The sequence below is a fragment of the Eleginops maclovinus genome, chromosome 22 (genome assembly GCF_036324505.1).
Source record: "Eleginops maclovinus isolate JMC-PN-2008 ecotype Puerto Natales chromosome 22, JC_Emac_rtc_rv5, whole genome shotgun sequence".
Taxonomy (NCBI): Eukaryota; Metazoa; Chordata; class Actinopteri; order Perciformes; family Eleginopidae; genus Eleginops; species Eleginops maclovinus.
Genome location: NC_086370.1, coordinates 4,151,785 through 4,179,556, shown reverse-complemented (window position 1 = coordinate 4,179,556; position 27,772 = coordinate 4,151,785). Strand labels below are relative to the sequence as shown.

At 39.5% G+C, this 27,772-nt stretch overlaps 1 protein-coding gene and 1 long non-coding RNA gene across 2 annotated transcripts; both read left to right on the top strand.

Moving 5' to 3' along the window:
* The first annotated feature begins 10,196 nt into the window (after positions 1-10,196).
* LOC134858531 (uncharacterized) lies at positions 10,197-20,745 on the top strand. Its single transcript, XR_010164968.1, has 4 exons — positions 10,197-10,328; positions 16,572-16,754; positions 19,766-19,909; positions 20,636-20,745. It is a non-coding gene; the product is annotated as an uncharacterized LOC134858531 (long non-coding RNA).
* A 775-nt stretch (positions 20,746-21,520) lies between these two features.
* LOC134858529 (NLR family CARD domain-containing protein 3-like) lies at positions 21,521-27,106 on the top strand. The gene is made up of 6 exons (XM_063874485.1): positions 21,521-22,938; positions 23,035-23,208; positions 23,519-23,692; positions 24,024-24,197; positions 25,491-25,537; positions 25,662-27,106. Exons 1-6 carry the CDS (start codon positions 21,542-21,544, stop codon positions 26,186-26,188), a joined length of 2,493 nt encoding a protein of 830 aa, XP_063730555.1. The 5' UTR covers positions 21,521-21,541; the 3' UTR covers positions 26,189-27,106.
* The last annotated feature ends 666 nt before the right edge of the window (positions 27,107-27,772 follow it).

Genomic DNA, 27,772 nt, shown 5'->3' with positions numbered 1-27,772 from the left:
TAAAGCTCCCATTTGTTTCCACCAATCCTACAATCTCCACCAGGCAATTGATCAGAGAGACATTTAACCCACTGCAACACATGACGGATGTGTTGTGCATTATCAGGTATTTGTTATATATCAGATTTTTATCTGACTTTACTTTCACACTTTGCCATAAAGGATGACAATCATGTCAAGGGGAAAGTTTGTACTGTATCTCAAAATGCAAAAATACAGAAAAGGTGAAGATTGCGTCATTTTTCAGCCTGCTTTTTCAGAGCAAATAGCTTTTAGAAGTTGGTGAAGTTATCAGTCATTGCGATAAACAACCACTAGTAATGGAAAATGACCCTGAGGGAGCGGTATGCAGCTGCCTCAGAACACTAGGCATCATTAAATGATTGTGTTTTATTTCCAGCAGGATCCCTAATGTGTTTCTATGTTCCTATGTGCTCTGATCAATGTAATCCATGAGACAATTTTGTCGGCATTTTTGTGCATGTAAATGGTCTGCAAAGGCCAAAATAGCCTATTACCCTCCAGAGAGAGTTTCTCTCCCACACACACCAATCCCCCTGCCTTAAACGTGTTAATCGGACTATTTTCAGAACATAATGACATCACTATGCAACACTTTCGCTTCTATTGGCTAGCCCTCCAACACACATTGTATACACTTTGCAAAGGGGAGGACAATTCCCACACGGTTGACCAATCAGAGCAGACTGGGCTCTGGTTTCAGACAGAGGGTGAAAAGAGGTGCTCAGCACAGGCAGTATGAGAACAATAAAGAGCTTTCTGAACATTAAAGCATAGAGACATGTCCCAGGAGAGACACTAAATACAAATTTGAAAATAAACAAATTAGCTTAACAAGATGGTTTGGTTTGTTTGTTAGTCAGCATGAAGACTAACTACTGACTACTGATATTTAAACACTTGGTGTAAAGTTGTAGCATAGACCAAGATATAATCTTCATTTTGGTCTACATCCAAATCTCATGGTGGAGCCAAAAATGATTTTGCACTTTTGGTAAAATTTTAAGTGAGGCGTTTGTGCTTCATTCATATGGTGTCGAAACATTCAATTCACACCCTCAGTCCTGCAAATAAGTAAAGTGAAAACACCTGTGTAATGTAGATGGGCCACAGGTGTGTGTTGTAGTACTTGATGCACACACAATTACATTCATGTTGTTACCATAAACAACCCTAAAAAAAGGGATTTTCCCAAAGATACACATATTGTTTCTAAAAATGCTCATTGGATGAGCTTGTATGTGTCTGCTAAGAATTATAACATTTTTCATTTATATATTATCCAACACAGACAACAGAACACGGTACGCACAAACAGGAAAAATGGGAGTGTCCAAAACATTCATATACTTTTATTATTATTTTGGCTTACTCATGGATTTGCTTTTCCAAGAATTACAAGTGATTTGAACATAGGAATCAACTCCTAAAAAAAGCGCTGCGTAAGCAAAATGCTGCAAGAAGCTCAAAACACTACAGAAACTGGGACACTAAGTGATTCACCCAGCAGGGACAAGAGCCCCCTTTGACATTCAGGGATTATAAAGTTGTGTCCCTGGAAACTCACCTAAAATGTAAGTTTCATCAGGTTATTCTAACAATGTGATTCCATAATTCCTTCTGATATAGCTAGTTGCAGATACGTGGTAAACTAGCTAGCTAATCTAGCTAACCTAGTCATTTCCAATATACTGACACATTATGAAACAGGCTTACTCTGTGATAGTTGGCCAACTTTATAATCCATGGATGTCAACAAGCGCTTCGGACCAGTGTGCATCTCTTTTTAGTGTGCCTGTTTCTGTTGTGTTTCGAGATTCTTACAGTGTTTTTTTATTTGCAGCTTTTTGTTTATGCTGCGCTTTTAAATGTTGCGCATGTTTCCTCAAGTTGGTGAAGATGTTTCGTCCTTTGAATTTGCTTTGGATATTGTTGTATGATGATTACAGACTGTTTTTATATTTGCGAGGTTTAGGCAATTCCACCTGTCGGCCACCGTATAATTCAAACGTTTTTTTTAGGAAATATATAAAAAAAGAATAAAACACCCAAGGTCTGCAAAGAAATGACATGAAAAATTGACACGGACCTAATTCATTTGAACTGAGGAAGTGTTTTCATAATCTGGTGTTGTTATCATGCCCCCTTCAGTTATTCAGTTCGACACAATTAACCAAGACAGTTTTATCAGATGGGGTTCTTTAGCACAAAAATGTGTTCCCCTGCTCATTGTCATGTGCAGCCTCCGAACATGGACATACTCACTGCCTCTTCCACCTACACACACACACACACACACACACCTGCCTCTATCTGCCCCCCACTTTGCCCATCTGCGAGATCACAGCAGAATGGCAGTGTTTAGCCTGTATTGAGAGCCCATGTGCTGGGCGTGTTGGAGTGATCCCTAATCTGCCCTGAGATCTGTGTTTCTCCCGATGGGCTGTGAGCACCGTGTAATTGGGCTCGAATTGGAACCAGGATCTGAGCTTGTTTATGTAACCAGCATTTTGTGTGATAGCGCCACTGTGCTGTCTGTCGCTTTGTATGTCTCTTTTCTCTGCTGACTTGCATCCAAAGCTCCCTGCAGGCTCTGAGGCAGCGGGAGGGGACACATTTTGCACTAACAAACAGTGGCAAGCATAAGTGTGTATGGTCTGGTAGCTTGACCTTGTACTACCCACAATGGACCCTGATAGACCACCCTTGTGCAATATTGGGTGGTGGAAAGTAACTAAAGCACTACATTAAGGGCAATTTTGAGGAATATTTACTTTACCTGATTATTTTAATTTCATGCTACTTTATAATTCAACTACACTACATTTTGGAAGCCAGCATTGAACTTTTTTTTCCACAACAGGTTTTTGAAAACTCAATAATGATTGGTCAATTTGGATATTTCCGAGGTTGTTAAACCTTGCTAACAAACCACTACTCAGCTTAACATGACCGTTGCTAAGGAGGATCAAGGGACTATGTGCTGTCAAATAAATTTGCAAAAATAAGTATGTTCGATATAACGTCAGCAGTTGACCACACATATTAGTTTTCTCCATCAGAAAACACCATGAAGTACTTTTAGAATGTTGTGAATAGCACAAAGTGTTGGATTCATGACGTGTTCAGTAAAGAAAAGAAACACAAGTAGTGGAACAATTTTGTGACAGTTATTTTGACGAAAGAATGATGATGATTTTCAATAATTAAAAAAGCATTACAATTATTTGTAATCAGTATTGTGAGTCAAGTCATCGGTTTACTTAGTATGTGGTCGTCTTACAAGCGGGAAAATGTGCAGCGAGGCGGCGCATCCCTTCAGGGTGTTCTTTGTTCATTAATGACTGCCTCCATGCACCTTACGTAACTAACCTTAAATACATATCATTTTTGGCAAAGGTTATTCCTTGGGGCTACTTTATTTGCACTTCTGAATCCCTTGTTGTAAAATATCTTTGCGCAATCAATACTTTTTACGATTCTTATTACTGACTGCTACTTTGTTATAAGATCACTTTCTTAATACAGCTTCTTATCTTTTCTACCTTGGATTTTTAGTTTATCATACCATTTTATAATCAAAGGATTTTAAATACTCATTTCTGATTCTGATTTGTTGTGTTTCTCCCTTTGTGTCATCTTTCTCTCAAGCAGGTATTTTTTTCTCAGAGGTTATTTGAGTGGAGTGGCTGCAACCTGGCAGCGGATTGCAGTCCCATGTTCTTGCGCTTGTTAAGCCTATTCCTCTCGGTATGTCTCTCTGCTGCTCTGTCTGCCTGTATTCTTTTGTGTCTGACCTCTGAGATTTCACTGAGAGCCCATGATGAGTCATAGCTCGGTCTAGAGCCTCTGCATCGCAGTGGAGGATTCAGGAATACAGAGCTGTTGTAGCGTTTCGCCAACACACCACACACACACACACACACACACACACACACACACGAGCAGAGAGACTGACTGGAGGACAGATACACAAGTAACATGACCATGCATTTGTCTTATTATGCAACAAAACATGGGATTTCTTTGTCTGGGTGTGTGTGTGTTAGTCGTTTTGCATCCTCCTGGGAACTGCAAAAAAGGGCTGCCCACAATTGCAGTATGATTGTTTTCAAAGGTGAACACATGGCATATGTTAAGTGTGTGTGTGTGTGTGTGTGTGTGTGTGTGTGTGTGTGTGTGTGTGTGTGTGTGTGTGTGTGTGTGTGTGTGTGTGTGTGTGTGTGTGTGTGTGTGTGTGTGTGTGTTTTGCATTCACCTGACAACCCCCAAAAAAGGGTTCCCCGCAACAAACTTTAGGGTCATGGTCCACACAATGGTAGCAAAACTATGCGTATTAATTCCATAATGCGTTAAAGACACATTGCGGTACAGACAGTGATTGCAAGGGTGAACACTTGACAGGGTGTTTATGCTGCTTATGAGCAGCACCTAACAAATTATAGAAATGTATATATTCATGGACAGACACACAAACACTCACAGTCATTGTTATTCATAATAATGCCTCATCCCCGGCAGCAGATTATCTTATTGTCTAACCCTGATCCTGTAATATGCAGCACTGTGACGTTCCTGTGATCTTATTCACTTTTGCTGGAATCGTCAAGAGCCCTCCACGTCCCTGATTAATTTCACTTGGCGCTGTGATTGAAATTCACGCTACCACCTAACACGCTGCTGCATTAAGGCAGTTTCCGCTGTTGTATCCCTGCCATCTCTCGCAGTGCACTCTTTGAGTTTCATCTCTCTGTGACTAAAGAGCGTGTTTTTTCCATTCTCCCACCCCTGCACCTCCTGAGACTGCAGTGAGATCTCCAAAGAGAACAGCATGCTGTGATGTATATTTCAGCTACTTCTTTCAGAAAACCCTATCTTAAAAACGCTATTTTTCTTCTCCCACTCTTTCTATTCTCTCACTTTCCTCTTTTGCTGCATGTAGTCGTGAGATCGACCCTAGAAACTGTTAAGTTCAGGAGCTTTTGCTTTGGTGAAGCTCTTTTTTCATCTTAAACAAGGTTTGGCTGCTCCCATGATCAATGACTTAGGTTGAGCTATGTGATACAATGCATCAGAAGTGAATAAAGGGTTGAGAACTTTCTCAAATTTACCCAGGTGAGCCTCACCGGGAGCTTGAATGGATGTGGCCTCCAGCGAATGAAAGTATAACGATGAGTCATCATTCAAACACTTTCTGGCTCAAGGAAATATGTCATATGTCGTTCAGCAAGCCAATACACCCCATGAAAAATGCTAGTGGTCTACTCACAGTCGCATTTGCAGAAAAATAAAAAAGGTGGTGTTTTTGAACATGCTGCACCTGGGTCAGTGTTTCAGAACAGACATTTCCTAGTGAACCCACAGTAACACTGCAAGGAAGTCAAAAAGCATACGCTTAAACCTCCTTGGATTTCAGACTGTAAATGTCTTAGCACCTTAACACGCACGCACGCACGCACGCACGCACGCACGCACGCACGCACGCACGCACGCACGCACACACACACACACACACACACACACACACACACATTCACACCTGCACAGCAAGTTTTAAGTAGCTTATATAGTAATTTTGTATTATACTTGTATGAGGCTAACTAGCAAGGACCACCTCACAACAATGTGTTGGTTCAAGATTTGATTACTGGAGGTATTGGATGTTAGCACAGATAAATGCTGGGGGAAGGAAGGTCTGGAGCATGAATTTAAGTCCACGCTGAGGGGAGCTCAGGGTGGGGGGTCTATCTCAGGTAGGTTGCCCGATCTGAATACAAGCAGTACCTAGAATGACACAAAAAGTATGCATTAGATTAAACAGAAAGAGATAGGAGAAGATAGGAAGAGAGGTTGAAATGATATAGGGATAGACAGATGGAGGGATGCAGGAAGGAGGGGTTGAAGTGATGGAGGGATAAATAGATCTAGGGATGTAGGTGTGGAGAGATGAAGAGTCAAAGGGTGAAGGCCACGATGGATAAATGAGTAAGGGATAAAAGGTTGTAGGTAGGGATGAAGTGATGGAGGAATGAACGGATGAAGGGAACTAGGGAAGGAGGAATGAAGGGTGTAGGTTGGGATGGAAGGGCGGAAGGGATAAAAAAGTTATAGGAAGGGATGTTTGGAGATAGGGAGGAAGTGATTGAGGAATAAAAGGATGAACGGAAGTGGGCAAGATGAAGGGTTGAAGGGATGTAGGGAAGATCCGAGGGATGTAGGGAGGAAGGGATGATGTAATGAAGGGATAAATGGATGAAGAGAAATAGGTAATGATGAAGTGTTTTGGTGGATTGAAGGGATGTAGGGGGGGAGGGATGAAGGGGTGAAGGGATGTGGGTAAGGATGGGGTAGGAAGGGAAGCGGATGAATGGAAGGAAGAAAAATGGAGGTTTGGTTTTTAAATTTGTACTACCAGGTGATTGGGGTGTGAAGCGTTGTCCAGCTCCTAAACATAAGTCCCATTAAGTTCCCAACTGAAATGAGATTGGATCATACTTTTCCCATGATGCAACTCTTGTGTGTTACTGCACAATGTAACGCCCGGGCTCAAAAAGTCAGGCATTAAATTCTGATATATGTTTTTTCATTGAATTAAAAATAAACTAAAGCATTTAATTCAGACTTGAAACGTTTGCTTTGTATGTCGCCACTTTAATCAAACATATAGAGTATGACATGTTGTTATCTGATATTTGGTGACTAGAAAGTACAAGTACTGCTAACTGAATAGGTAACACACTGTATTCAGACCAGCCTGTCTGGCAACAACAACCATGCCATGTTCAAAGTCACTTAAATCACCTTTCTTCCCCGTTCTTCTGCTGTTTGAACTTCACCATGTGTACATGCCTAAATGTTGCTGCCTTGTGATTGGCTAATAGGATATGTGTGTTAACAAGCAGCTGGACACGTGAATGGCCTATGAAGTGGCCAGTGAGTATATGTCTTTACTTATATGTTGTATTCGGGGTGAGACAGTGCATTTTGTAATTTGATAGACATTATCTTTCGATAACTTGGCTCTGACCATTTTACTTCTCACCTCTTTAATCTGCTCCAAAAAGTTGTATTTAAGTCTCATTTAGTGTGGGAAAAAACGTGTCTTTTCTTAATTATTACCTCAGTTAGTCTTTTTCAACACTTTAGTGGTACTGCCCAACTAGGCAGAAGCACTAGTCAGCTGCCAAACTGGCTGTTTTCAATAAAAGGCTCTGCACTCTAACTATGGACATGCAAAAGCATGTAACATGTGAAGGCAGCTTCAGAGTATTGATGATGTTTCAGTGCCTTCTGGGTGTTGTTGTGTATGATTTATAACATCATTTATTTCAATATGTGTGTTTGCAACGGGAAACCTAATTGAAACGTTTTGATCGCCTTAAAATGTTCATTGTTTGATTTACTTTCAACACTCTCCTCTCTTTTCTGTTTCCAAGAAAACCACGATGACGACAGCTAAAAACCACAATGGCGTGACATGCTGTCAACATGGCGTCACTGTGACAACACATCAACACATCCATTATCTAAATACAATGTGCGGTAATTCATGTTGGCTGCACAAAAGAAAAACACCCTGGTTAAGACTTCACAGAGGTCACTTGATATTACCATTTTGGGTCCAGGTGGACTTTAAGTTAGCTTTAAGCATCATTTTTCCACCAATTAGGGTTACATGATTTGCTATTTATCCAAGCATACATTTTCTGCAAAAGCTAATCCACTCTATACAGTCTCCTTAAAGATTGTTCAGGGAAAAAGAAGGCGTTATCATAAATCATTATTAGACGCATACCAGAGCATAGTGAATTGATCAAAAAAATCTTTGAAGAAAATGATAATTGAACTATAACACAATGAGAGATTACAGCACTAGTGCAATTGATCTTTTTTGATCTGGCACGCACACACTTCCAATGAAACATGCAGACATTGGCTTATACTTCCTGCCTCTAAGTGGTATTCCACTTTAGTGATTTATAAGAGGCAATCTGAGTAACAAAAACCTTCTAGAGTCAAACTCCTCCAAACGCAACTGCCTTCAGTCTGAGCAGTGCTGTGGTGACTTCCTGTTGAGTGTTTACCATACATATACTCCTTTGTTGGAACCTCCAGCATAATCAAACGCTTGAAGATGTTTAACTAAGAAGATTATTTTAGATACTTGAGGGAAAATGCTTACAACTCATTGTTGGATTGCTTTGGATCCACCTATTTCTCTAATATTGCACTTTTCCTGCTTTCATTTCATTATCTATAAAAGGTTTCTGAATGAAATAAAAACTGTTGCAGTGAGCCCCGCTGTCATGATGAGAATCAAGATAATGCCTTTAAATTAGTGTTTTTGTTCAATTTTAATCTTGAAAATTCAAACAGTGAGCAGCAGTATCTTTGACGATTACGTAATTTCCTACAAAAAAGAAGAAAATGGCTTCTTTCTGATGAGACACAGGAGATGTGAAATTTCAAGAGACTAAACAAAGAAAAACCCCAACAACACAGAAAGCAATTCCACAACTGTAGAATTGATATACCATCTTTGTCTCTCCACAGATGCTGTGGAAATCAGTCAGTGAACGCAGCACACAAGGGGGTAAGGGCAAAGAGTGGCAGCAGAAGAAAAGAAATCTGTGTTCTTGAAATCCTTCATATCACATTTCATTCGTAGTGTGCTCCATGTGTTGAGCTGGAGAAAATGGAGAAAGTGGGTTTGTATTGCATTCCCCTGTAGAGTAATCAGAAGAAGCGGCTAAGCAGAAGTGACAGCAGCGGTTCGGGATTAGGGTCAGTCACTGCAAACAGCTACTGCTGAGAGAAAGAGGAGGGAGGGGAGGGTGCGCCAGTGTGCAGGGGCCAGCTGGCGGAGGGACAGCCTCGGGGCCTGGGTTGTATCACAAAGTTTCATCCCCCTACCTATCAATAACACATCTGCAGCTAAGGCTGATTAACCACCTACCTGTGTGTGGAGAAGGAGGTGCCGTGGTTTGAGTCTTGTGAGCAGGGCAGCGTTAATAGGCATCTGTCAGAGGAGTTTTTATAAACTGAAGATTATGGCAGGACCCTATCTCACTATGGACTCTGTGTGACTCTTCAGTGGGGGACGCGATCAAATGTTACTGCTCCTCTGGGGTTTTGGATAATGTCATGTGGCCATAAACGCTAATATTTGGCTTTCAGTGACACTTCTGATGGGTTTAAATCCTGCTGCAAATCAGTTTATTTTGGGACGGCATGCAAATGTAATAGAGTAGAAAAACTGAGATTAGAAACCCCACTACTATTATTGCTATAGATGGTTCGACCTCCCTCGACTTCCTCCAAAAGTCTTTATTTTTGTCATGTATTTTTTATTAAATCAGGTTAGAGCACATGGAGTTCCAAAACAAGAAGAATAAACCCTTGCCGTGCAGTGTAATAGACATGATTAGAAATAATGAGGCAGACAAAGAAGGAAACGTATATTACACACTCAGAGGGAACAAAATAAAAACCGTAATACTCTCCGTACAGTCACCCTGTATAACCTCTAACAGGTAGACTAAATTAAGTAAGAGCAGTCTGTTTTGTGACACAGGGGAAGCACATTTTGCTGTGAAAAATAACAGCTGTCATGTATTCAGTCTGGAAAAGACTGTGTGGTGTGATGTGTGCTTTTTCATCAAGAAATCATTAGCATATTAAGAGAACAGAGACATGGTGCAGGGAAACCTTATCCCCGCATGTCTTTTACAGAAGAAGCAATGATTATCCACATGGTGACTTAATTTGCAAACATTAAATCAGCCACTGCCTGAAGACTTTGTGTGTGTGTGTGTGTGTGTGTGTGTGTGTGTGTGTGTGTGTGTGTGTGTGTGTGTGTGTGTGTGTGTGTGTGTGTGTGTGTGTGTGTGTGTGTGTGTTGCATCCTTACGACATTGTTGTATTCATAAACTTCAGGAAGTTACAAAGTAGATGTGTTGCATATTGACATTGATTGCCGTTTGTGAATTGCTTCACTATGGTGAACCTGTGGTGGCCAAACACTTCCATTAGGAAAAACGTGCTGCACTTTCAAAATGATGCAAATATAAAAACACAAATGTGACCCAACACATAAAGAATCATCTTCACAATGTATGAACATTTAGAGAAGTTTCATGGACCTGACGAAACGTGCACAGCGCTCTAAAAGCACTACATAAACAGAATGCTGCAAATAAAAAACACTGCAAGAAGCTCAAAAGACAACGGGAAGCTGGAACCGGAGCGCTTGTTCACGTTCGGTATTAGGAAGTTGGCCAACTGTCACTGTTGTTGGAAAGTCAAATGTAAGTATTATTGGTTTATTTTATGTGAAGATTCCTTCTGATTATATTGCAGATCTGCTTTAAAGTAGCTAGCTAACTAACGTAGCTAACCTATTCACTTCAAATAAACTGGCCGGCTAACTGCAACCGTAACCGTGTGATGATAGTTGGACATATAATCCCAGAACGTCACCAAGCGCTCCGGTCCCAGCTGTGTGAGTCACTTTTTAGTGTCCCCAGAGGTCTGTTTGTTCGACGAAGCAGGATTTGAGGTTAGAGAGGTAATTTGGGTTTTCGGTCCTACGAGGCAGTTTAAAGGGCCGTATGCAGCACAGACGGCCGGCAAAAATCATATCACATCATAATATATATTCCCTTACATCAGCTCCTCGAGCCGCATCAGGTGCAACACTTACAGTGCCGCATACTGTATGCACAGCAACACATTAAATTGCCGAAACACCTCAAGTGTAATTAAAGTCGGATCCATCCGTGTCTTAGAGCGGGCAGTGATATTATAAACCTGTTAGTTTACGCATTCAAATAGTTGGTCGTTTTTGTTTTACCAGCAGTTCTTGCACGTTGCAGAGCTACTACTGGCTTTCATGTTGGATTAAGTGTTTAATTCGTGGATGTTTAAAGTTTAACTCTAATTTGTCTGACATGACAGTTTACTTTTCATACATGAAGTATGACGCTGTGCTGTCAGTGCGCTTCTCCAGGTCTCCATGCGGGATTGTGCGGGAAAGAAAGGATGTGAGAAAACCTCTAACCAACATCCTGATGATTTAATATCCAACTTTGTATGGAGATTTTGAAAGAACCTTGGGTATCCCAAGGACATCCTCACACTGTCGTGCAGGTAATTCTATTTTGAAAGTGGGGAGTCTAACACAGTGAGCTGAACGCCGAGTGATTAAAAAGGTGTTATTGAAATTCAATTTGCAGGGTAATGGTCCCAATGGTCCAAATGTGCAAATTACAAAAAATCTGATTGACACAGAATAGGCCATAACAGTGTGTAATGTTATTTTTAGCTGCAGCTGAAAGTCTGCAGGCACTTGTACTTGAACAGTTTCATAATTGACTTCTTCACAGTTTTATGTTTTAATCTCTATACGAGTCATTTTGGAAAGTTGTATTAATGGGAAGTGGAAAATGTCAGCGTTCTCTCGTACAGCTAGTTCTTGAACCTATATGCCAGTTCATTATTCAAACTATTTGGTCTTATACTGTCAATAAATACATTCAAAATACATTTTTAATTGGATGTTATGCTAAATGTAAAAATGTGAATTTAAGCATATGGGTAAAAAAAATCACAATCACGCTTTAAAACAGCAAGCATTTAAATATTTGTTGAAGGATTTCTGACACAAAATAAGTGTGGATTTGTAAAGCAGTGATGGTGATAAGAATGATTTTGTACATACTTGAGAATTCATTAAATTTAATGTAGTGGCTGAATTGTAATGTGTCTCCACAGACAGCATTTCAGACGCATTCATGTGTCTATTTTAACCAATCCAGCTCTCTGCGCCAACCACATTCCAGCTCATATTTACTTTATTTAGAGTATTATATTTTGTTTCCAGTGTTTGTTCTTGGGTCTCTCTGCGTGCTGCCACAAGACACCCTTTTCATGTGTCCATTATTTTCATTGGCAGCAATAAACCTTTGAAACAATTGAACATAGAGGATATTTCATATATATATATATATATATATATATATATATAGTTCAAGCATACCTTTTTAAATATGCAAATGTATGCATTAAAAGCATGCAGGAACCAGACTAAATATACATGCATTTCTATGTGATCAGTATTCATATTAAAAGAGGATTTAGGTGTAAGAAATACAGCTGGAGTTCAATTTAGATTTTCTACCTTTTGCATTAGAAATGTATATTTTCTGTGAACAATCCCATCACTCATGCTGAACCTCTTTTAAATTAACTTAATTCTGCTTCCTGAGACTGCAGCTCCCTTAAGAGAAAAGTAAACATCAGCTAAACTAGCACATATGTAATCCAATTAAAAACAATAAGCATCCATAGTTCTGATTACAGCTCATGCCGCCTCAGTGCATCAACATGTTTGTAAATCTGTTCCCTCCCATGCGTTGCTGCTCAGTGCAGCTCCTTTGACTGCATTGGATTTAAAGGTGAACTGTGATTCCACAGCGCCATCTTCTGTTCAGTCAGAGCAGTACAGCATGTTCTGGAATTACAGGGTTAAATGGTTTGCTGATTTAAATGTGCAGTGTGATTTATTACATGCTATATGAACACTTCACACCTTTTACTCTGTAATATTACAAGCAGCTGAGTTGAGATAAATATTGGATTTATAATATGCGAAGCTGTAGAAACAAACCAAACAAGTGTGTAGTATGGCAAGAGAAAGTGATGGAAAAAATGCAGGGTATTTCTTTACTATATGTTTTATCAAATATGATGACTGTATTATTTTGTATGTGTTTCTTCAAGTTATATATTTATATTTTATAATTTATATTTATGTACTTCTTTTAAATAATTCTTGTAAGAAATTAAAAATGTTATGTTGAAATATTAAATGTAGAGTAGTTAAATCCCCATTCACTAATAGTGCCTTTCATAAAGCATCTTCAAGCAGCAGCCTATACACCAACACTGAAACACATGAGCACATACTACAGTTTAAAAAAGCAGAAATAAAATCTGAGCTGAGAGAAAATGCTCCATTTTAGTTTAAACACACAGTTAAGCTACACTATTTAATTAGCATATAGGTTCACCTGCTGAATCCAAAAATTAACAAATGAACCAAAGAAAGTAAAAAACCATAAAGCAGATTCGACCCTGTAAAAGCATTTTTGATCAGGTTTCACTTGCTGCTTTTAATGTCAGTAATGCATAAGCATGGACTTTGTTATAAATTGTACTTAGAAAATAATACTGCAAGAACTGAAAGTCTCATCAATACATTTTCAATAATTTCAATACTTAAAGTCATTCATCGTTTTAGTAACATTTTAGTCACACAATGCTACTGTTCCTTTGACAGTTCATATTGCACACGGACTGTGAGGAACAATGATTGCACACTTCACATTTCTACATCTTTCTCACTCATGCCGAGTCTGCAACCCAAAGATCTGTTTTGATGCTGGGACAACTCTCTGTGTCGTGCCGCATCAAACCACATAAGGACTCACAGTCCTGCAGGGGGTAGTAAGGCACTGCCACAATATGACTGTCTGATCAGTTTCTACAGTGATCTAACTGATATTCAAGAGAGCCATGATTCAGACACACTGTGGACGTAAAAGAGCTTCTAATTGTTAGGTCATTCCAGGAAATAGAGTGGTGCAGTGATGACATATTTCTGTATGCCAACCTGGACAAAAAGCAGTAGGAATTTTCCTTTGGATTTCGGTATATTGAAGACATTCTCAAACCAGTGGGAATTTGAACGTCAAACACTTTATTTCCTGTCCCCTAAGATTGTTTACTTATGAACGATATGTGTGTATATTGTGTTTTCCCCCCGTTTTCCATGACTGGCAATCCTATAACTAAAATCATAATCTTATTTCTTACCTGCTTTTCTGCCTCTCTCTGCCTCAATGAGTTTAGTATAGCTGCTGCTAGATTACCTAGCTAGCAAGCATAAAGCAAAATGATCTCAAGATCAGTACGCTAACGAGCATTATTTCAAGATAATAAACCAACTAGCATTATCTCAAGATTAGTAAATTAATTAGCATTATCTCAAGATAGCAAGCAAACTAGCATTATATCAAGATGGAAAGCTAACTAGCATTATATCAAGATGGAAAGCTAACTAGCATTATATCAAGATAGTAAGCTAATTAGCATTATATCAAGATAGTAAGCTAACTAGCATTATATCAAGATAGTAAGCTAACTAGCATTATATCAAGATGGAAAGCTAATTAGCATTATATCAAGATAGTAAGCTAATTAGCATTATATCAAGATAGTAAGCTAACTAGCATTATATCAAGATGGAAAGCTAACTAGCATTATATCAAGATGGAAAGCTAACTAGCATTATATCAAGATGGAAAGCTAACTAGCATTATATCAAGATGGAAAGCTAACTAGCATTATATCAAGATGGAAAGCTAACTAGCATTATATCAAGATGGAAAGCTAACTAGCATTATATCAAGATGGAAAGCTAATTAGCATTATATCAAGATAGTAAGCTAACTAGCATTATATCAAGATAGTAAGCTAACTAGCATTATATCAAGGTTCTCATACGGAGAAGATTTCATTGTTCAGCATTTTACATATAAAAGTATGCGGTATGTATGAAACAAATCTTTGCTCTAATTAAGCATACACTAGCCTACTACAATAAGCTTACTTTTAATACTAAGTTACTATTTTCCTATTTTTATTGGTTGCTGTGTTCAGACATACATAGTTAAATGCATTTCATGAGCTATGTCCAAAGAATCTTTGCTTCCAGAGCTGGAGCCAGCTGCATTTCTTTCATCGTTTTAATAAGAATACATTTAGTTAGTTAAAAGACATACTTCAGCAACTTATAGCCTACTAATGGAATGGAAGCAGGAGTCCTCTCCCCCAAGGTCCTATTGGCTACACAACTCATGAGATTTCTACACATGGAGAACATAAAGTGTACTTAATGTTCCCCGACTACAGTATATAATACATGGCAACCATTTATAACATATATGGAAAGGATACAATGGTGTACTCTTTCGTAACTTGTATATTTCAAATTAAAACATAGATTTGCTTTAGATAATTATGACCTATATGTACCTTTACATGACTGTATGTGCATTTAGTGAAAGATCTATTTTGTTAATTATTGTTTGAAAATATATATTTGAATGGTTTTGTATTGTTTTTAAGCATTTCGTCGGTACTGTTATGTATTACTTACATACATATATATTCATACATATAATTTATTTTAGTTAAATATTATGATATGATATTGTTACTCCTTATTGTATTGATTATTTTCTTAGTTATATTTGTCCTATTACTGTTTTCTACAACAGGTGTTTCTTTTTCAGTAGGGGCAAGGTGGGTTAAATAAAATTGGACTAATGCACACTTCTGTATTATGCAGTAAATGGATTTCAAAGTTGCTAAGGTGTTGATGAAAAAGAAAAAAAGACATACTTTAAGTTAAATGAAAAAATTCAGCCATCTTTGCTCCCTCATCGAACTTCTATAGAGCAAAGTGATAATGTGATATTTGCCCAGGGGGCCAGTAGTCCCTTCTGACATGTTTTAACTTAAAAGTAACATTACACTGTTAAATATCAATTTTCATTGTCCTAATTATCTTTATTTTTCAAATGGCAATGTAACCAAGTGTAAGCCACTTAGGCAGGCATGACCAACTCTAAAAACACCATTCTGCCTTATACTCACATCTGGAAAGCCAGATAACATAGATACCAAGACAAAAATACAGCGTCTTCAAAAGAAAAGGCAAACACAAATACCATTGGTTTAAATTGCCGTCATTAACCTAACATGCCTGAACAGATGCATCAATAAAGTATATCTTTACCAAAAGTTATAATATGTGGGTATATGCACTGCATGATCATCATCCTCTCACTCTGATTCTGCTGACTCAGAGCTAATGGAGCTGCAGGAAATGAATCCTAACATTCTCCAACACTCCCGCTGGGAGATGGCTGCCCTACCATCTGTAACCCACAAATATACATTTGCCTTTCTGTAGGCTAGCTAGTGACCCACTGCACTTCTAATTTAGATGATGTATATTTTGAAAGAGCTCTGTTAAATTATGAGGCCTTCTTTTTGAACAAAAGCAACCAAGTGTTAAACCTCTTTGCTGTCATCCATTTTCATACAACAGCTTAACATGAAAAAAGGGACTGGCCATTTCTCTGTTGCAAAAAATCCCATATTTATATATATATATATCATCAATTATTAATGTTCAATTGAATGTTTTGAGTGATCAATACAGATGATATTATACTGTATAGAGAATATGCAGACCGGGAAAAATTAAGAGACCACTTCAGCATTATTATTTTTTTGAGTTAAATTACTTTTTTTATTATTATTATTGTATTCTATAAACTCCTGACAACATTTATCTGTGTTGGAATTCAACGGACACTGGGATGGCTGCCATACATGTAGAGATAAAGATTTAAGAAAAATATGGAGTGGTCTCTTGATTTTTTTCAGGAGCTGTATATCTTTATTGTTTTTTATTCCAGGTTCAAGATGCAATGAGGCTCAACCAAAACAACATGTCGGCTGCTGCAATGCAGTCACTGCTGTGGCCACCAAGACCTGCACGTTTTGCCAAACACTTCAGGCACGAAAGGAAAGGATGGCAACCCAACAAATCCCCCCTGAAGCAATACAACGTGTCACATTATCATGAAGCCTCTGTTTGGGTATGTGTTTAACATCTCTATTTGTAGTTTTAAAAAGTTTGAAAAATGTCAGGAACATGGTTTTTATTTCAAAACAAGGAAAACAACTGAACTCCTGGAACACTCAGATGTTGCATTTCAAATGGTAGCGGTCGGACCAGGCTGCAAAATGCTTTGACAGATTGAAGGAATTATAGTTTATGTGCTATTAATCAAAGGTAAGTTTGCAACTATATCTGAGGTAATTTCAAATGTAGCTCAGTCCATTATAAAGACTCATCAACAAGTTGTGAAAGAAAGAAAACATAATCATTGAACAATAAAAAAAATTCCCACACAGTTTGCAGCCTCTGCTGTGTACAGTTCTACTTCCTGGATACAGCTTGGATAAATATGTTCATTAAAACACCAGACACCAAACTCATCACTGCTCTTTGGTGATCTAGTTGTACCTGTTACTTATCATTCTTAGTACAGATACACTGCCCGGCCAAAGAAAAGGTCACAAGCCTGGGGGGGCAGTACTATGATCTGGGGTTGCTGCAGTTGGTCTGGTCTAGGTTCAGCAACGTGCCCAAAGAATGAGGTCAGCTGACTCCCTGAATATACTGAAGGACCAGGTTATTCCATCAATGGATCTTTTCTTCCCTGATGGCACGGCATGTTCCAAGATGACAATGCCAGGATCCATCGGGCTCAAATTGTGAAAGAGTGCTTCAGGGAGCATGAGACATCATTTTCACACATGGATTGGCCCCCACAGAGTCCAGACCTGAACCCAATTGAGAATCTTTGGGATGTGCTGGAGAAGACTTTGCGCAGTGGTCCGAATCTCCCGTCATCAAAACAAGATCAAAACCAAATTAATGCAAGACAGAAATAAATGTTGTGACGTTGCAGAAGCTTGTGGAAACGATCAAAGTTAAAGGCGGTCCAACGAATATTTGAGTGTGTGACCTTTTTTTTGGCCAGGGAGTGTGGTTCGGCCCCATCATCAAATTGTCTGTACTCACTAATCAGTGATGAGAAACAGCTGTGCAGAGACTTTCATTTGTACAGTAACCACAGCTGTCAGATAAGTGCAGCACAGTAAAAAGTACAACATGTACCTCCGAGATGAGTACAAGTATCACTTAGCACAACATGGAAGTACTCATAGTTGAGTAAATGTATGAAGTGTTCGACACGTTGGATACAGAGATGTTGATGCTGTCAGTGATGAGGAGCTTCATCTGTTCTCAGCTGTTTCAGAGTCCAGCAGGGAGCGGCTGAGGGTTAATCTTTAACATATGCAATGCTGTCATATGCAGTTTGAACTGAGTGCTGCAGCTTCACAATGCTTTATCAGAGTGTTTTAGACAGAGGACTGATGAAGAAGCAGAGGATTTACTCCTGATTGAGCACAGGGTCAGATAAGCAAGAAACTCTTCTTCTACACAGACCTAGTCCTCACAGCTGATAGAGTTCATGAGAAGAAACTGACTAAGTGGGACTCTGATTCATTCCAGTCTCTAATTTTTCTAACAGCTGTTCTTTGTTGGTTTATGTGTTCACCTCCTGTCTTTATAATGACAGCACAAGCTGTCTTTAAAGTCTACGTGTAGAAACATATTTTATTTCCTGATTACGAACAAATAAAATGACATTAAAGTAATGATGAAGCCATGTGTCTGTATCCATCAGGTGGCTGCGGGTTATTACCAACATGAAAAGGTATCACGCTCAACACTTCACATTACGTTTGATACTGTGTCACCCTTCAACATGTTCACTCTAACTGTTTACTGTCTCTGCTCTGTCTCCTGAATATTGACTCATAATGAACCTGTAAATCTATAAAACACACTCAGATTGAATCCTGATTCTTGACTGCAGTTTGGACTTTGATACTTCTTGGAAATCTTCTTAGGAAGGTTCATATTGTTCACAAATTATTTAGCCCATTAAACAGAGCATGAGTTTAATTTATAGCTATTCTCCTAATTTCAGAATTTACTGCCAGATAGATAGACAATTGCCAGAAAGTTGGATGAGCCTTCACTGCACCTATCAGCAGTTGATAGCCTTAAGGGCCTACACAGTTGTTATGCAATACCACATCGCCCTTCACTGGTTGTATTATCAGCTGCATTAAACTACATTTAAGCATTTAAATCCATACTTATGCAGTTATTTTTGTGAGAGTAACTCAAAAGCAGTGTCATCCATTACAGTTCAAAGACATTAATAATGTAATGTAAGCAATTACTTTAAACAAGTCTTTGGGAGTAGTTGTAGAGCACTCGAGACTACTTGCAGAGAGTTGTTCCCCTGCTGTTTCACTTGAACATTGACTCATTAATAAATAAACCTGTAAATCTATAAAACAGACTCAGGCATATCAGATTGAATCCTGATTCTGGACTGCAGTTTGGACTTTTATGCGTAAATTATCTTATGAAGACTCATATTTCCGATTTATTGAGTCATCTGCGGGTCAAAGGGCTCTCAAAGATAGAATTATAATTCCTGATGTTAATTAATAACTTAAAAAGACGGGAAGTTTTTAGTTTTCTATGACTAAATAAAGTTATTCGGCTAAATAATCTTTGTAGTTATTGTTGATGTAGCTGTATTCATGTGATACGGTTTGATTTTGAAGTCTAAATGTTTGGTGAATGTTGAGATTAATCCAACAGAACTAATCAAGGGTTTTATCTCAGAATAATGTGAGCCGTGTTTAGAGGTTATCATTATATATATTTGTCTTGTATATACTCTGCACATGACATGCTGTGTCTCTGTTCTACTGTCTGAGGCAGCAGACTGAACACATGTGTCTCTTCCAGGCGTTATCTTCCTTGATGCTGTATGCACCTGGCTGATAAAACATTTTTAAAATCTCAGTTCAAGAAAATGTGTTGAGTTATCCTTAGATGATGCATAGCACCAGCTTGTTAAGCCATCATCCTCAACTGTCACGCGCTCGCATACATTCTCTTCTGAAGAAGTCATTCTATTTAAACATGTTGTGCCGGTTTTCTGTGTGTTAGGAAACATCAGAGACCAGACTCCCATGGACCTGGTCCAAAATCTGGGCCACAACCTGGACCTGGACCCAGCAGTGTGTCCCGCAAGGCTGACAAGTCACATACACCTGACTTTGGTTTCAAAAGAAAATACAAATCTGCTGAAAGGTAAGTACATAGCAGGCCACCCCTCCCTATATGCAGAAAACACGCAGTGTGTAGGGCCTCATATTGTGCAGGGGCCTCATCTTCAGCTCAAATGCACCGCAATTATGCGTGCCACTATTTCCGACGTTGAAGGCCCCTGGGGAGGGGGGCCTCATGACAACATTTCGCTGAGAGCCCCAAGTGGGCCAGGGGCAGCCCTGGTACATAATAGATTAAACCTGAATCTGACAGCTTCTCATTATAACCAGTATGATGCTGTTGATATTCAACTTCTTTAGAAAAGAAAAGTGGATAATGGAGGCAGCTGTTATTTTGTCCTGCTTACAACAGGATAAAAATACATGTAAACACACACTTCCCGGATAAAGGTGACTTTGTTAAAGAGTTTAGGCGATAATAAAGAGACAGATGGCATTACAATCCATAGTGCCATCAACAATCAAAGATCTTCAGCTATATTTCATTGATAAACAAAAGTGTGTCCCTAAAATAACCAGCAGGAAGTGTGTTGGAGAGCTAAAGTGGGTCCAAAGCTCGAGGAGGGGTGTAGGGTTGGACCATGGCTTGTGCAGTAGGTCCTCTAGGTATGAAGGACCAGCTCTCTTCTCCTCCAGTAGACCATTACCTAAAGTCTGTGCCGAAACCATAAGGAGACAAGCAAAGAGTGTCCAATCAAACCGGAGACATGAATCGTGTATCCTCAGTAATTGTCTGTCTTTCTCTCAGTTCCCAGCAGAGGAGAAAAAAGTCTCCTGCACCCAGCTGTGTGTCCATGAAGAGTGATGGGTCTATGGGGATTCTAGTTGGGTTCAAAGATGGACACCCTACTAATGACCCAGTGTAAGTATTCAAAACTGCTTGTTCAATAAACTAACTGATCAGATGCTTTAATTATGACCAATCATGACAGAAAGACACATCTTTAACTGTCTGTCTGTCTGTCTGTCAGTGTTTTACATACATTACATAACTACACTGTAATTGTAATAAGCCTTTGAATCTTGGTGATACACTTCTCTGTGTGCTTTGTAAAATAAGGAGCATTGAGCGTTGATAAGTTCGTAACATGTTTTAAAGATCCTCTATGAAAGTGTTCTTTTAATAAAGAAATGAGTCATGTTTAGCTTCAGTGTTACTCACCTTAACTCATGTTTATATCCTTTAATCGGAAAAAAATGTTGAATGTACTCTCAGCAAACAGTTGTAAAGCATAGGGAGGGACACCAGGATTGTCTGGACGTCTACTCCAGATTATGATGATCTCTGCGTTTGCGCCATTGTTCTTCTTCAGTTCAAAGTCAATGTTTCCGTGTGTTTACAGTGGATTTTGCTCATGGTTTCTAAAATGATATTAGTCTTCCCAGGTGCCCTATTAAACTCAACTGTTGAACTGATGAAATGTAATTAGTAAACCTCAAACAAAGATGTCCGTCACAGATTCTTAGCATTTGATAAGTGGAGTTCTGGTGGTATTCATTTAGTTGTTTGTGACAGTCAAGGTTGAGTCTGATTACTATCCTTTAACTTTTGTACTAATTCATGTGTTTATAACTCATCATTTTGGACTGGGCTGAAGGCAAAGCCAACCAGGACATCCAGTTCACCTTTCCATTCACCTTCAGATAGCTGAATATGCTGAGAGAGAAAAAGTACAGCTTGGTGGAACTTGTTCATCACTTCTTCAGTGAAACCAGAGAGGCAGGAATCTGCAGCTTTGATCAGTTCCCGGTTGTGTTCATCTTTGACGGTCTGGATGAGTGTCGACTTTCTCTGGACTTCCACAACAATGAGATCCTGACTGATGTCACAGAGTCCACCTCAGTGGATGTGCTGCTGACAAACCTCATCAGGGGGAAGCTGCTTCCCTCTGCTCTCCTCTGGATAACCACACGACCTGCAGCAGCCAATCGGATCCCTCCTGATTGTGTGGACATGGTGACAGAGGTTCGAGGGTTCACTGACCCACAGAAGGAGGAGTACTTCAGGAAGAGATTCAGAGGTCAGGAGCAGGCCACCACAATCATCTCCCACATCAAGAGATCGAGAAGCCTCTACATCATGTGCCACATCCCAGTCTTCTGCTGGATCTCTGCTACAGTTCTGGAGGAGGTGTTGAAAACCCGAGTGGGAGGAGAGCTGCCCAAGACCCTGACTGAGATGTACATCCACTTCCTGGTGGTTCAGTCCAAAGTGAAGAACGTTAAGTATGATGGAGGAGCTGAGAAAGATCCACACTGGAGTCCAGAGAGCTGGAAGATGATCGAGTCTCTGGGAAGACTAGCTTTTGAGCAGCTACAGAAAGGCAACCTGATCTTCTATGAATCCGACCTGACAGAGTGTGGCCTCAATATCATAGGAACCTCAGTGTACTCAGGAGTGTTCACACAGGTCTTTAGAGAGGAGGGAGGACTGTACCAGAACAAGGTGTTCTGCTTCGTCCATCTGAGCGTTCAGGAGTTTTTGGCTGCTCTTCATGTCCATCTGAACTTTATCAACTCTGGGGTCAACCTGCTGTCAGAATATCAATTAACCTCCTGGCTGCCGAAAGTCTTCAGAGACAAAACTAACCCAACACATCTCCACCACAGAGCTGTGGACCAGGCCTTACAGAGTCCAAACGGACACCTGGACTTGTTCCTCTGCTTCCTCCTGGGTTTTTCACTGCAGACCAATCAGAAACTCCTACGAGGCCTGCTGACACAGACAGGAAGTAGCCCAGAGACTAACCATGAAACAGTCCAGTACATCAAGAAGAAGATAGAAGAGGATCTGTCTGCAGAGAGAAGCATCAACCTGTTCCACTGTCTTAATGAACTGAATGATCGTTCTCTAGTGGAGCAGATCCAACATTCCCTGAGTTCAGGAAGTCTCTCCACAGATAATCTGTCTCCTGCTCAGTGGTCAGCTCTGGTCTTCATCTTACTGTCATCAGAAGAAGACCTTGAGGTGTTTGATCTGAAGAAATACTTTGCTTCAGAGGAGGCTCTTCTGAGGCTGCTGCCAGTGGTCAAAGCCTCCAGGAAGGCTCTGTAAGTACAGCAACATTCATTTATCATGATTTAAATATTCTGGTCAATAATTTTTTATAATATAATTTGACATATTGCTTATCTTTTCTTTATCAGTCTGAGTGGTTGTAACCTCTCAGAGAGAAGCTGTGAAGCTCTGTCCTCAGTACTCAGCTCCCAGTCCTCTAGTCTGAGAGAACTGGACCTGAGGAGCAACGGCCTGCAGGATTTAGGAGTGAAGCTGCTGTCTGCTGGACTGGAGAGTCCCCACTGTACCCTGGAGACTCTCAGGTCAGGATACATCACATGTGGAGCTTCCATTTGTGAAAATATTTATCTTAGTAATTAAACTATTTTTTAAACCAGTTAAATTATTCTCTGCTGTTGTGTTCAGGTGCACATCAACACACCTTTCTCCCTTTCTACTTTTGACACATTTTTTACACTGGCTTTCAATCCCCCACTTATGCAAAATGTGTGCTGTCAGCTCAAATAATGTAGGTTTCCTCGTATTTATGGTTTCATGGTCTTAATGTGTTGTTTTTAAATTTATAAAAAAGAGGAGATGCTGATATGTTCATTTGTATTTGTGTCCCATCAGATTGAGTGGCTGTAAGCTGTCAGAGGGAAGCTGTGAAGCTCTTTCCTCAGTGCTCAGCTCCCATTCCTCTAGTCTGAGAGAGTTGGACCTGGGGAGCAACAACTTGCAGGATTCAGGGGTGAAGCTGCTGTCTGCTGGACTGAAGAGTCCACACTGTACTCTGGAGACTCTCAGGTCAGGATTGATCAACATGTTTAACAGATGGTCTTTGGAATTGTTATTCATACCAATGAATTAATTCCTAATTTTCTCTAAAATAGTTATGTTTAGTCACCTTTTAGATACAGTGAATGACATATTTTACACTAACTTTACTTACAGAATTGAGTTTCCACCTTTAGTTTTTGCCACATTTGCCAAGTGGTCAACACAAAATTGGATCAGATAAGTATCTCATAATTGCGACGGACCTTGGTTCACCCTGTTCAGTCCCATATTTATAGGTTTGTGACTCTGATTTTTGGAACGATAAGTGAAGATTTCTTCTTGTTGATTGTTTCTTCAGACTGAGTGGCTGTAACCTGTTGGAGGGAAGCTGTGAAGCTCTGTCCTCAGTCCTCAGCTCCCAGTCCTCTAGTCTGAGAGAGCTAGACCTGGGGAGCAATGATTTGGAGGATTCACGAGTGAAGCTGCTGTCTGCTGGACTGAAGAGTCCACACTGTACTCTGGAGACTCTCAGGTCAGGATTGATCGACATGTTCAACTGATTGTCACTTAAATTGTGACTTACATTAATGGATGGATTTGTAACTTCAAAAAAGAGATGCCTATATACATTTAAACCAGTAAAGTTTATCTAGCGCTAATATCATTTCTTAAACATATTTGTTTTACTCAATTTTGACAAGTCTTGAGATATCAGAGAAATTTCAGAAAGCTTCAAATAACGTTGACGGATCATTGACAGACATTAGTGATTGGCTTGTTTGGACTGGAGAAAGTAATGATGATAATAATAATAATAATAATAATAATAATAATAATAATAATAATAATAATAATAATAATAATGTAACACTACATTAACCAACAGTATCGCAGTAAAATCGGAGGTCAAACTTAAATCTAAAGTAACAGCTGAAGGCTTGTAGGTATCATTGGATCTGGTTGACTTTTTAGTACATGAGTATATCATACAGAAAACACAGTACAGCCATGGGGTCCAGAATAAGAGGAAGCCACTGTTCTCCAAAATAACACCAATGTGCACCTGGGGTTTGGCAAACAACACTTTAATAATGCACAACGCTATAGTCTAGTCTAGTTGCCAGCTCATAGAGTCCTTTATAAATAAATGTAACATAAATCCACAGATATATTTATTAAAAGTCTTAAATGTTTACCTTCAAAAATGTTGTTACATTTATATGAAAAAAGGGTGTGAATCTCTTGGCATTTGTGTGTGCATTTTTGAGACTCCTCTGACGCCGCTAGAATCACAAATGCATTTTTTAAAGAGGGGAGTGTCTATAGCCAACCAGATGTCTGCTTCATTTTGAGCCAATCACGTGGGTGCATTCCCACAAGGGTTTTGCGTTTGCAATGTAGTGTCAGGTATGCATTTCCAACCCTGTTAAGATTGAACTACGCCCACTTCCGCATAAACTCTGCTGACTGCATCATGTCTGTGCATCAAAGATAACTTTAAATAAACTTCATTTCTTCTCCTCTTCAGATTCCAGGTAAGAAATAAATGCACTGACTGCTAGGAGATGTTGAGGAAACATCGACTAACTGAACTGATACATTCTAACATCTTATTTTCTGATAAATAATATTTGAAAATAATGAGCTTTATTTATCGGTTAATAATACGATGTTCGACTGACCTAAAAGAATATCAGTCGATTAATAACAGGTGCTCTATGTGGACATGTAGGTTCATTTGTGGAGAATAAAAAGCTCTGTGTTTGAGAGTGATGTAATGTCCATGTTTCCATGCTGCTCTAACCCCCTCCCCCACCCCTTTCAGGATGGAGCCTGGTGGAGTCCGTTGGTTGAGACCTGGTCTGAGGAAGTGTGAGTGTGGTTTAATTTGATTAATGAAAACAAAGCAGCCACCATCTTCAAATGTAACCTCCATCATCAAAGTGTCAATAAACGAACAGATGATAGAATAATAATACGCTGTTTCTCTCATCAGATTCCTGTGGACTCACACCTGACACAAACACAGTCAACCGAAACCTCAGACTGTCTGACAACAACAGGACGGTGACATATGTGAGAGAGGAGATACAGCCATATCCTGATCATCCAGACAGATTTGACTCCTACTATCCACAGCTGATGTATGGAGATGCTCTGACTGGTCGCTGTTACTGGGAGGTTGAGTGGAGAGGAAGGGTTTATTTATCAGTGACTTACAGAGGAATCAGCAGGAGAGGAGACAGTGACGACTGTCTGTTTGGATGGAATGATCAATCCTGGAGTCTGAGATGCTCTGAGGTTGGCTTTGATGTCAGGCATAATAAGACAGTAATACACACCTCCTCCTCCTCCTCTGGTAGAGTAGCAGTGTATGTGGATTGTCCTGCTGGCTCTCTGTCCTTCTTCATAGTCTCCTCTGACACACTGATCCCCCTCCACACCTTCAGAACCACATTTACTGACCCTCTTTATGCTGGGTTTGGAGTTTGTCCTGGATCAATGTCTCTGTGTACTCTGTAGGAGGAAGAGTCTCCTCCTTTTCCAGAAACTTCCTCCCAGAGTTATTTCTGGATTGAAATAAGTGTTTTGATGTTTTCCACTCAGGCTTTCGACTGCTCTAGTTAAGATCTTTAACGATATCTACTTTAACTCAGACAGTGGCAAAATCTCAGTGTTAGTATTGTTAGATCTGAGCGCTGCTTTTGACACTGTTGACCACAACATATTACATTACAGACAGATTGGAAAGCTGGTTGGGACTTTCGGCAACAGTTCTAAATTGGTTTGAATCTTACTTAAAGTACAGGAAAAATGTTGTTTCTATAGGCAGCTTCAAATCAGAGTTGACATGTGGTGTTCCTAAAGGCTCCATCCTGGGGCTTTCATGGAGAAGCAGCGTTCAGTTATTATGATCCAAATATCTGGGACAAACAACCAGAAACCTGCAGGTCCGCTGCAACTCTTACTACTTTTAAATCCAGGCTGAAAACTTTTATTTTTGCCGCTGCTTTTATGTGAACTCTTCATATCTTACACTGCACTGTAACCTTTATCATGGACCTGTGTTATTCATGTTTTATGTACACATGTTTTGTTTGTTTTTTCCCTTCTCTCCTTCCTTCATGAAACACACAGTAACACCTGCAACCCCAACAGTCCCCTGTCCTGTTCTGCATTGGGATATGAAGTGGCACGGGCCCCAACCCAGACCATTATTAGGAGCTCCCATGGTGTTTGTTTGTCTGGTGTGGTGAAGAGTTCCATTTGTACCTTCCAAACCCACAACAATTGATTTATGAAATGAAACGTATACATAACAGTTTTTTCTGGCTTTTTTTTTTTTTGTCTACTTGTATCTTGTCATTTGACTTTAATTGTAAATGCACCTTACTGTCTTCTGTGTTTCTGTCACACTGTACTTGTATGCACTTGTCTTGTAACACCTATATCACTAAATAAAAGAATTCACCAACATCACGAGACACTCCTACACCAGAGAAACAATTGTGCGGGTAGAGTAGTAACTCAGTACGCTTATCTACTATTGGTTAAGACGGCTATAGAACAGATTCCACTTTTGTGTGACAGATGTTCTCACATTATTTTCAGTGTATTAGAGTCAAAGATAAAAACATAATAGTCAGTGAAACCTGTGTTCGACAGCAGAGGAATTGTCTTCATCAAGAAATAGTACTTGCATTTTAAAGAAGCATCTGGACCGGCGCCACGCTAACGCTAAGTTAGTCGAGAGAGCTGCAGGCTCGGAGAAAAGAGAACATACAGAAGACACGAGTGCAGGCGAACGAAAACAACAGAAGGTAACTTTCTCTCGGTCTGCTATGCTGCTTGAACACCGAGTGTTGAAGATCTGCAGCCTCTGTCCTCTGTGGAATCGACGGCTTTTAAAAAGCTTGTCAGCCAAATCCCCGTTAACACACCAATGACAAGGTGAGCTAACGTTGCAATATTGTGAATTTTGCTTATTAAAACATAAATGACAGAACAGGTAGAAAATACTATATGCTGACAAAATGAGTTCATTTAGCTTTCCAGCCGCTGAATTAAATACTTTTAGAAAAACTAATATTTTTGTTTTGTGGTTTA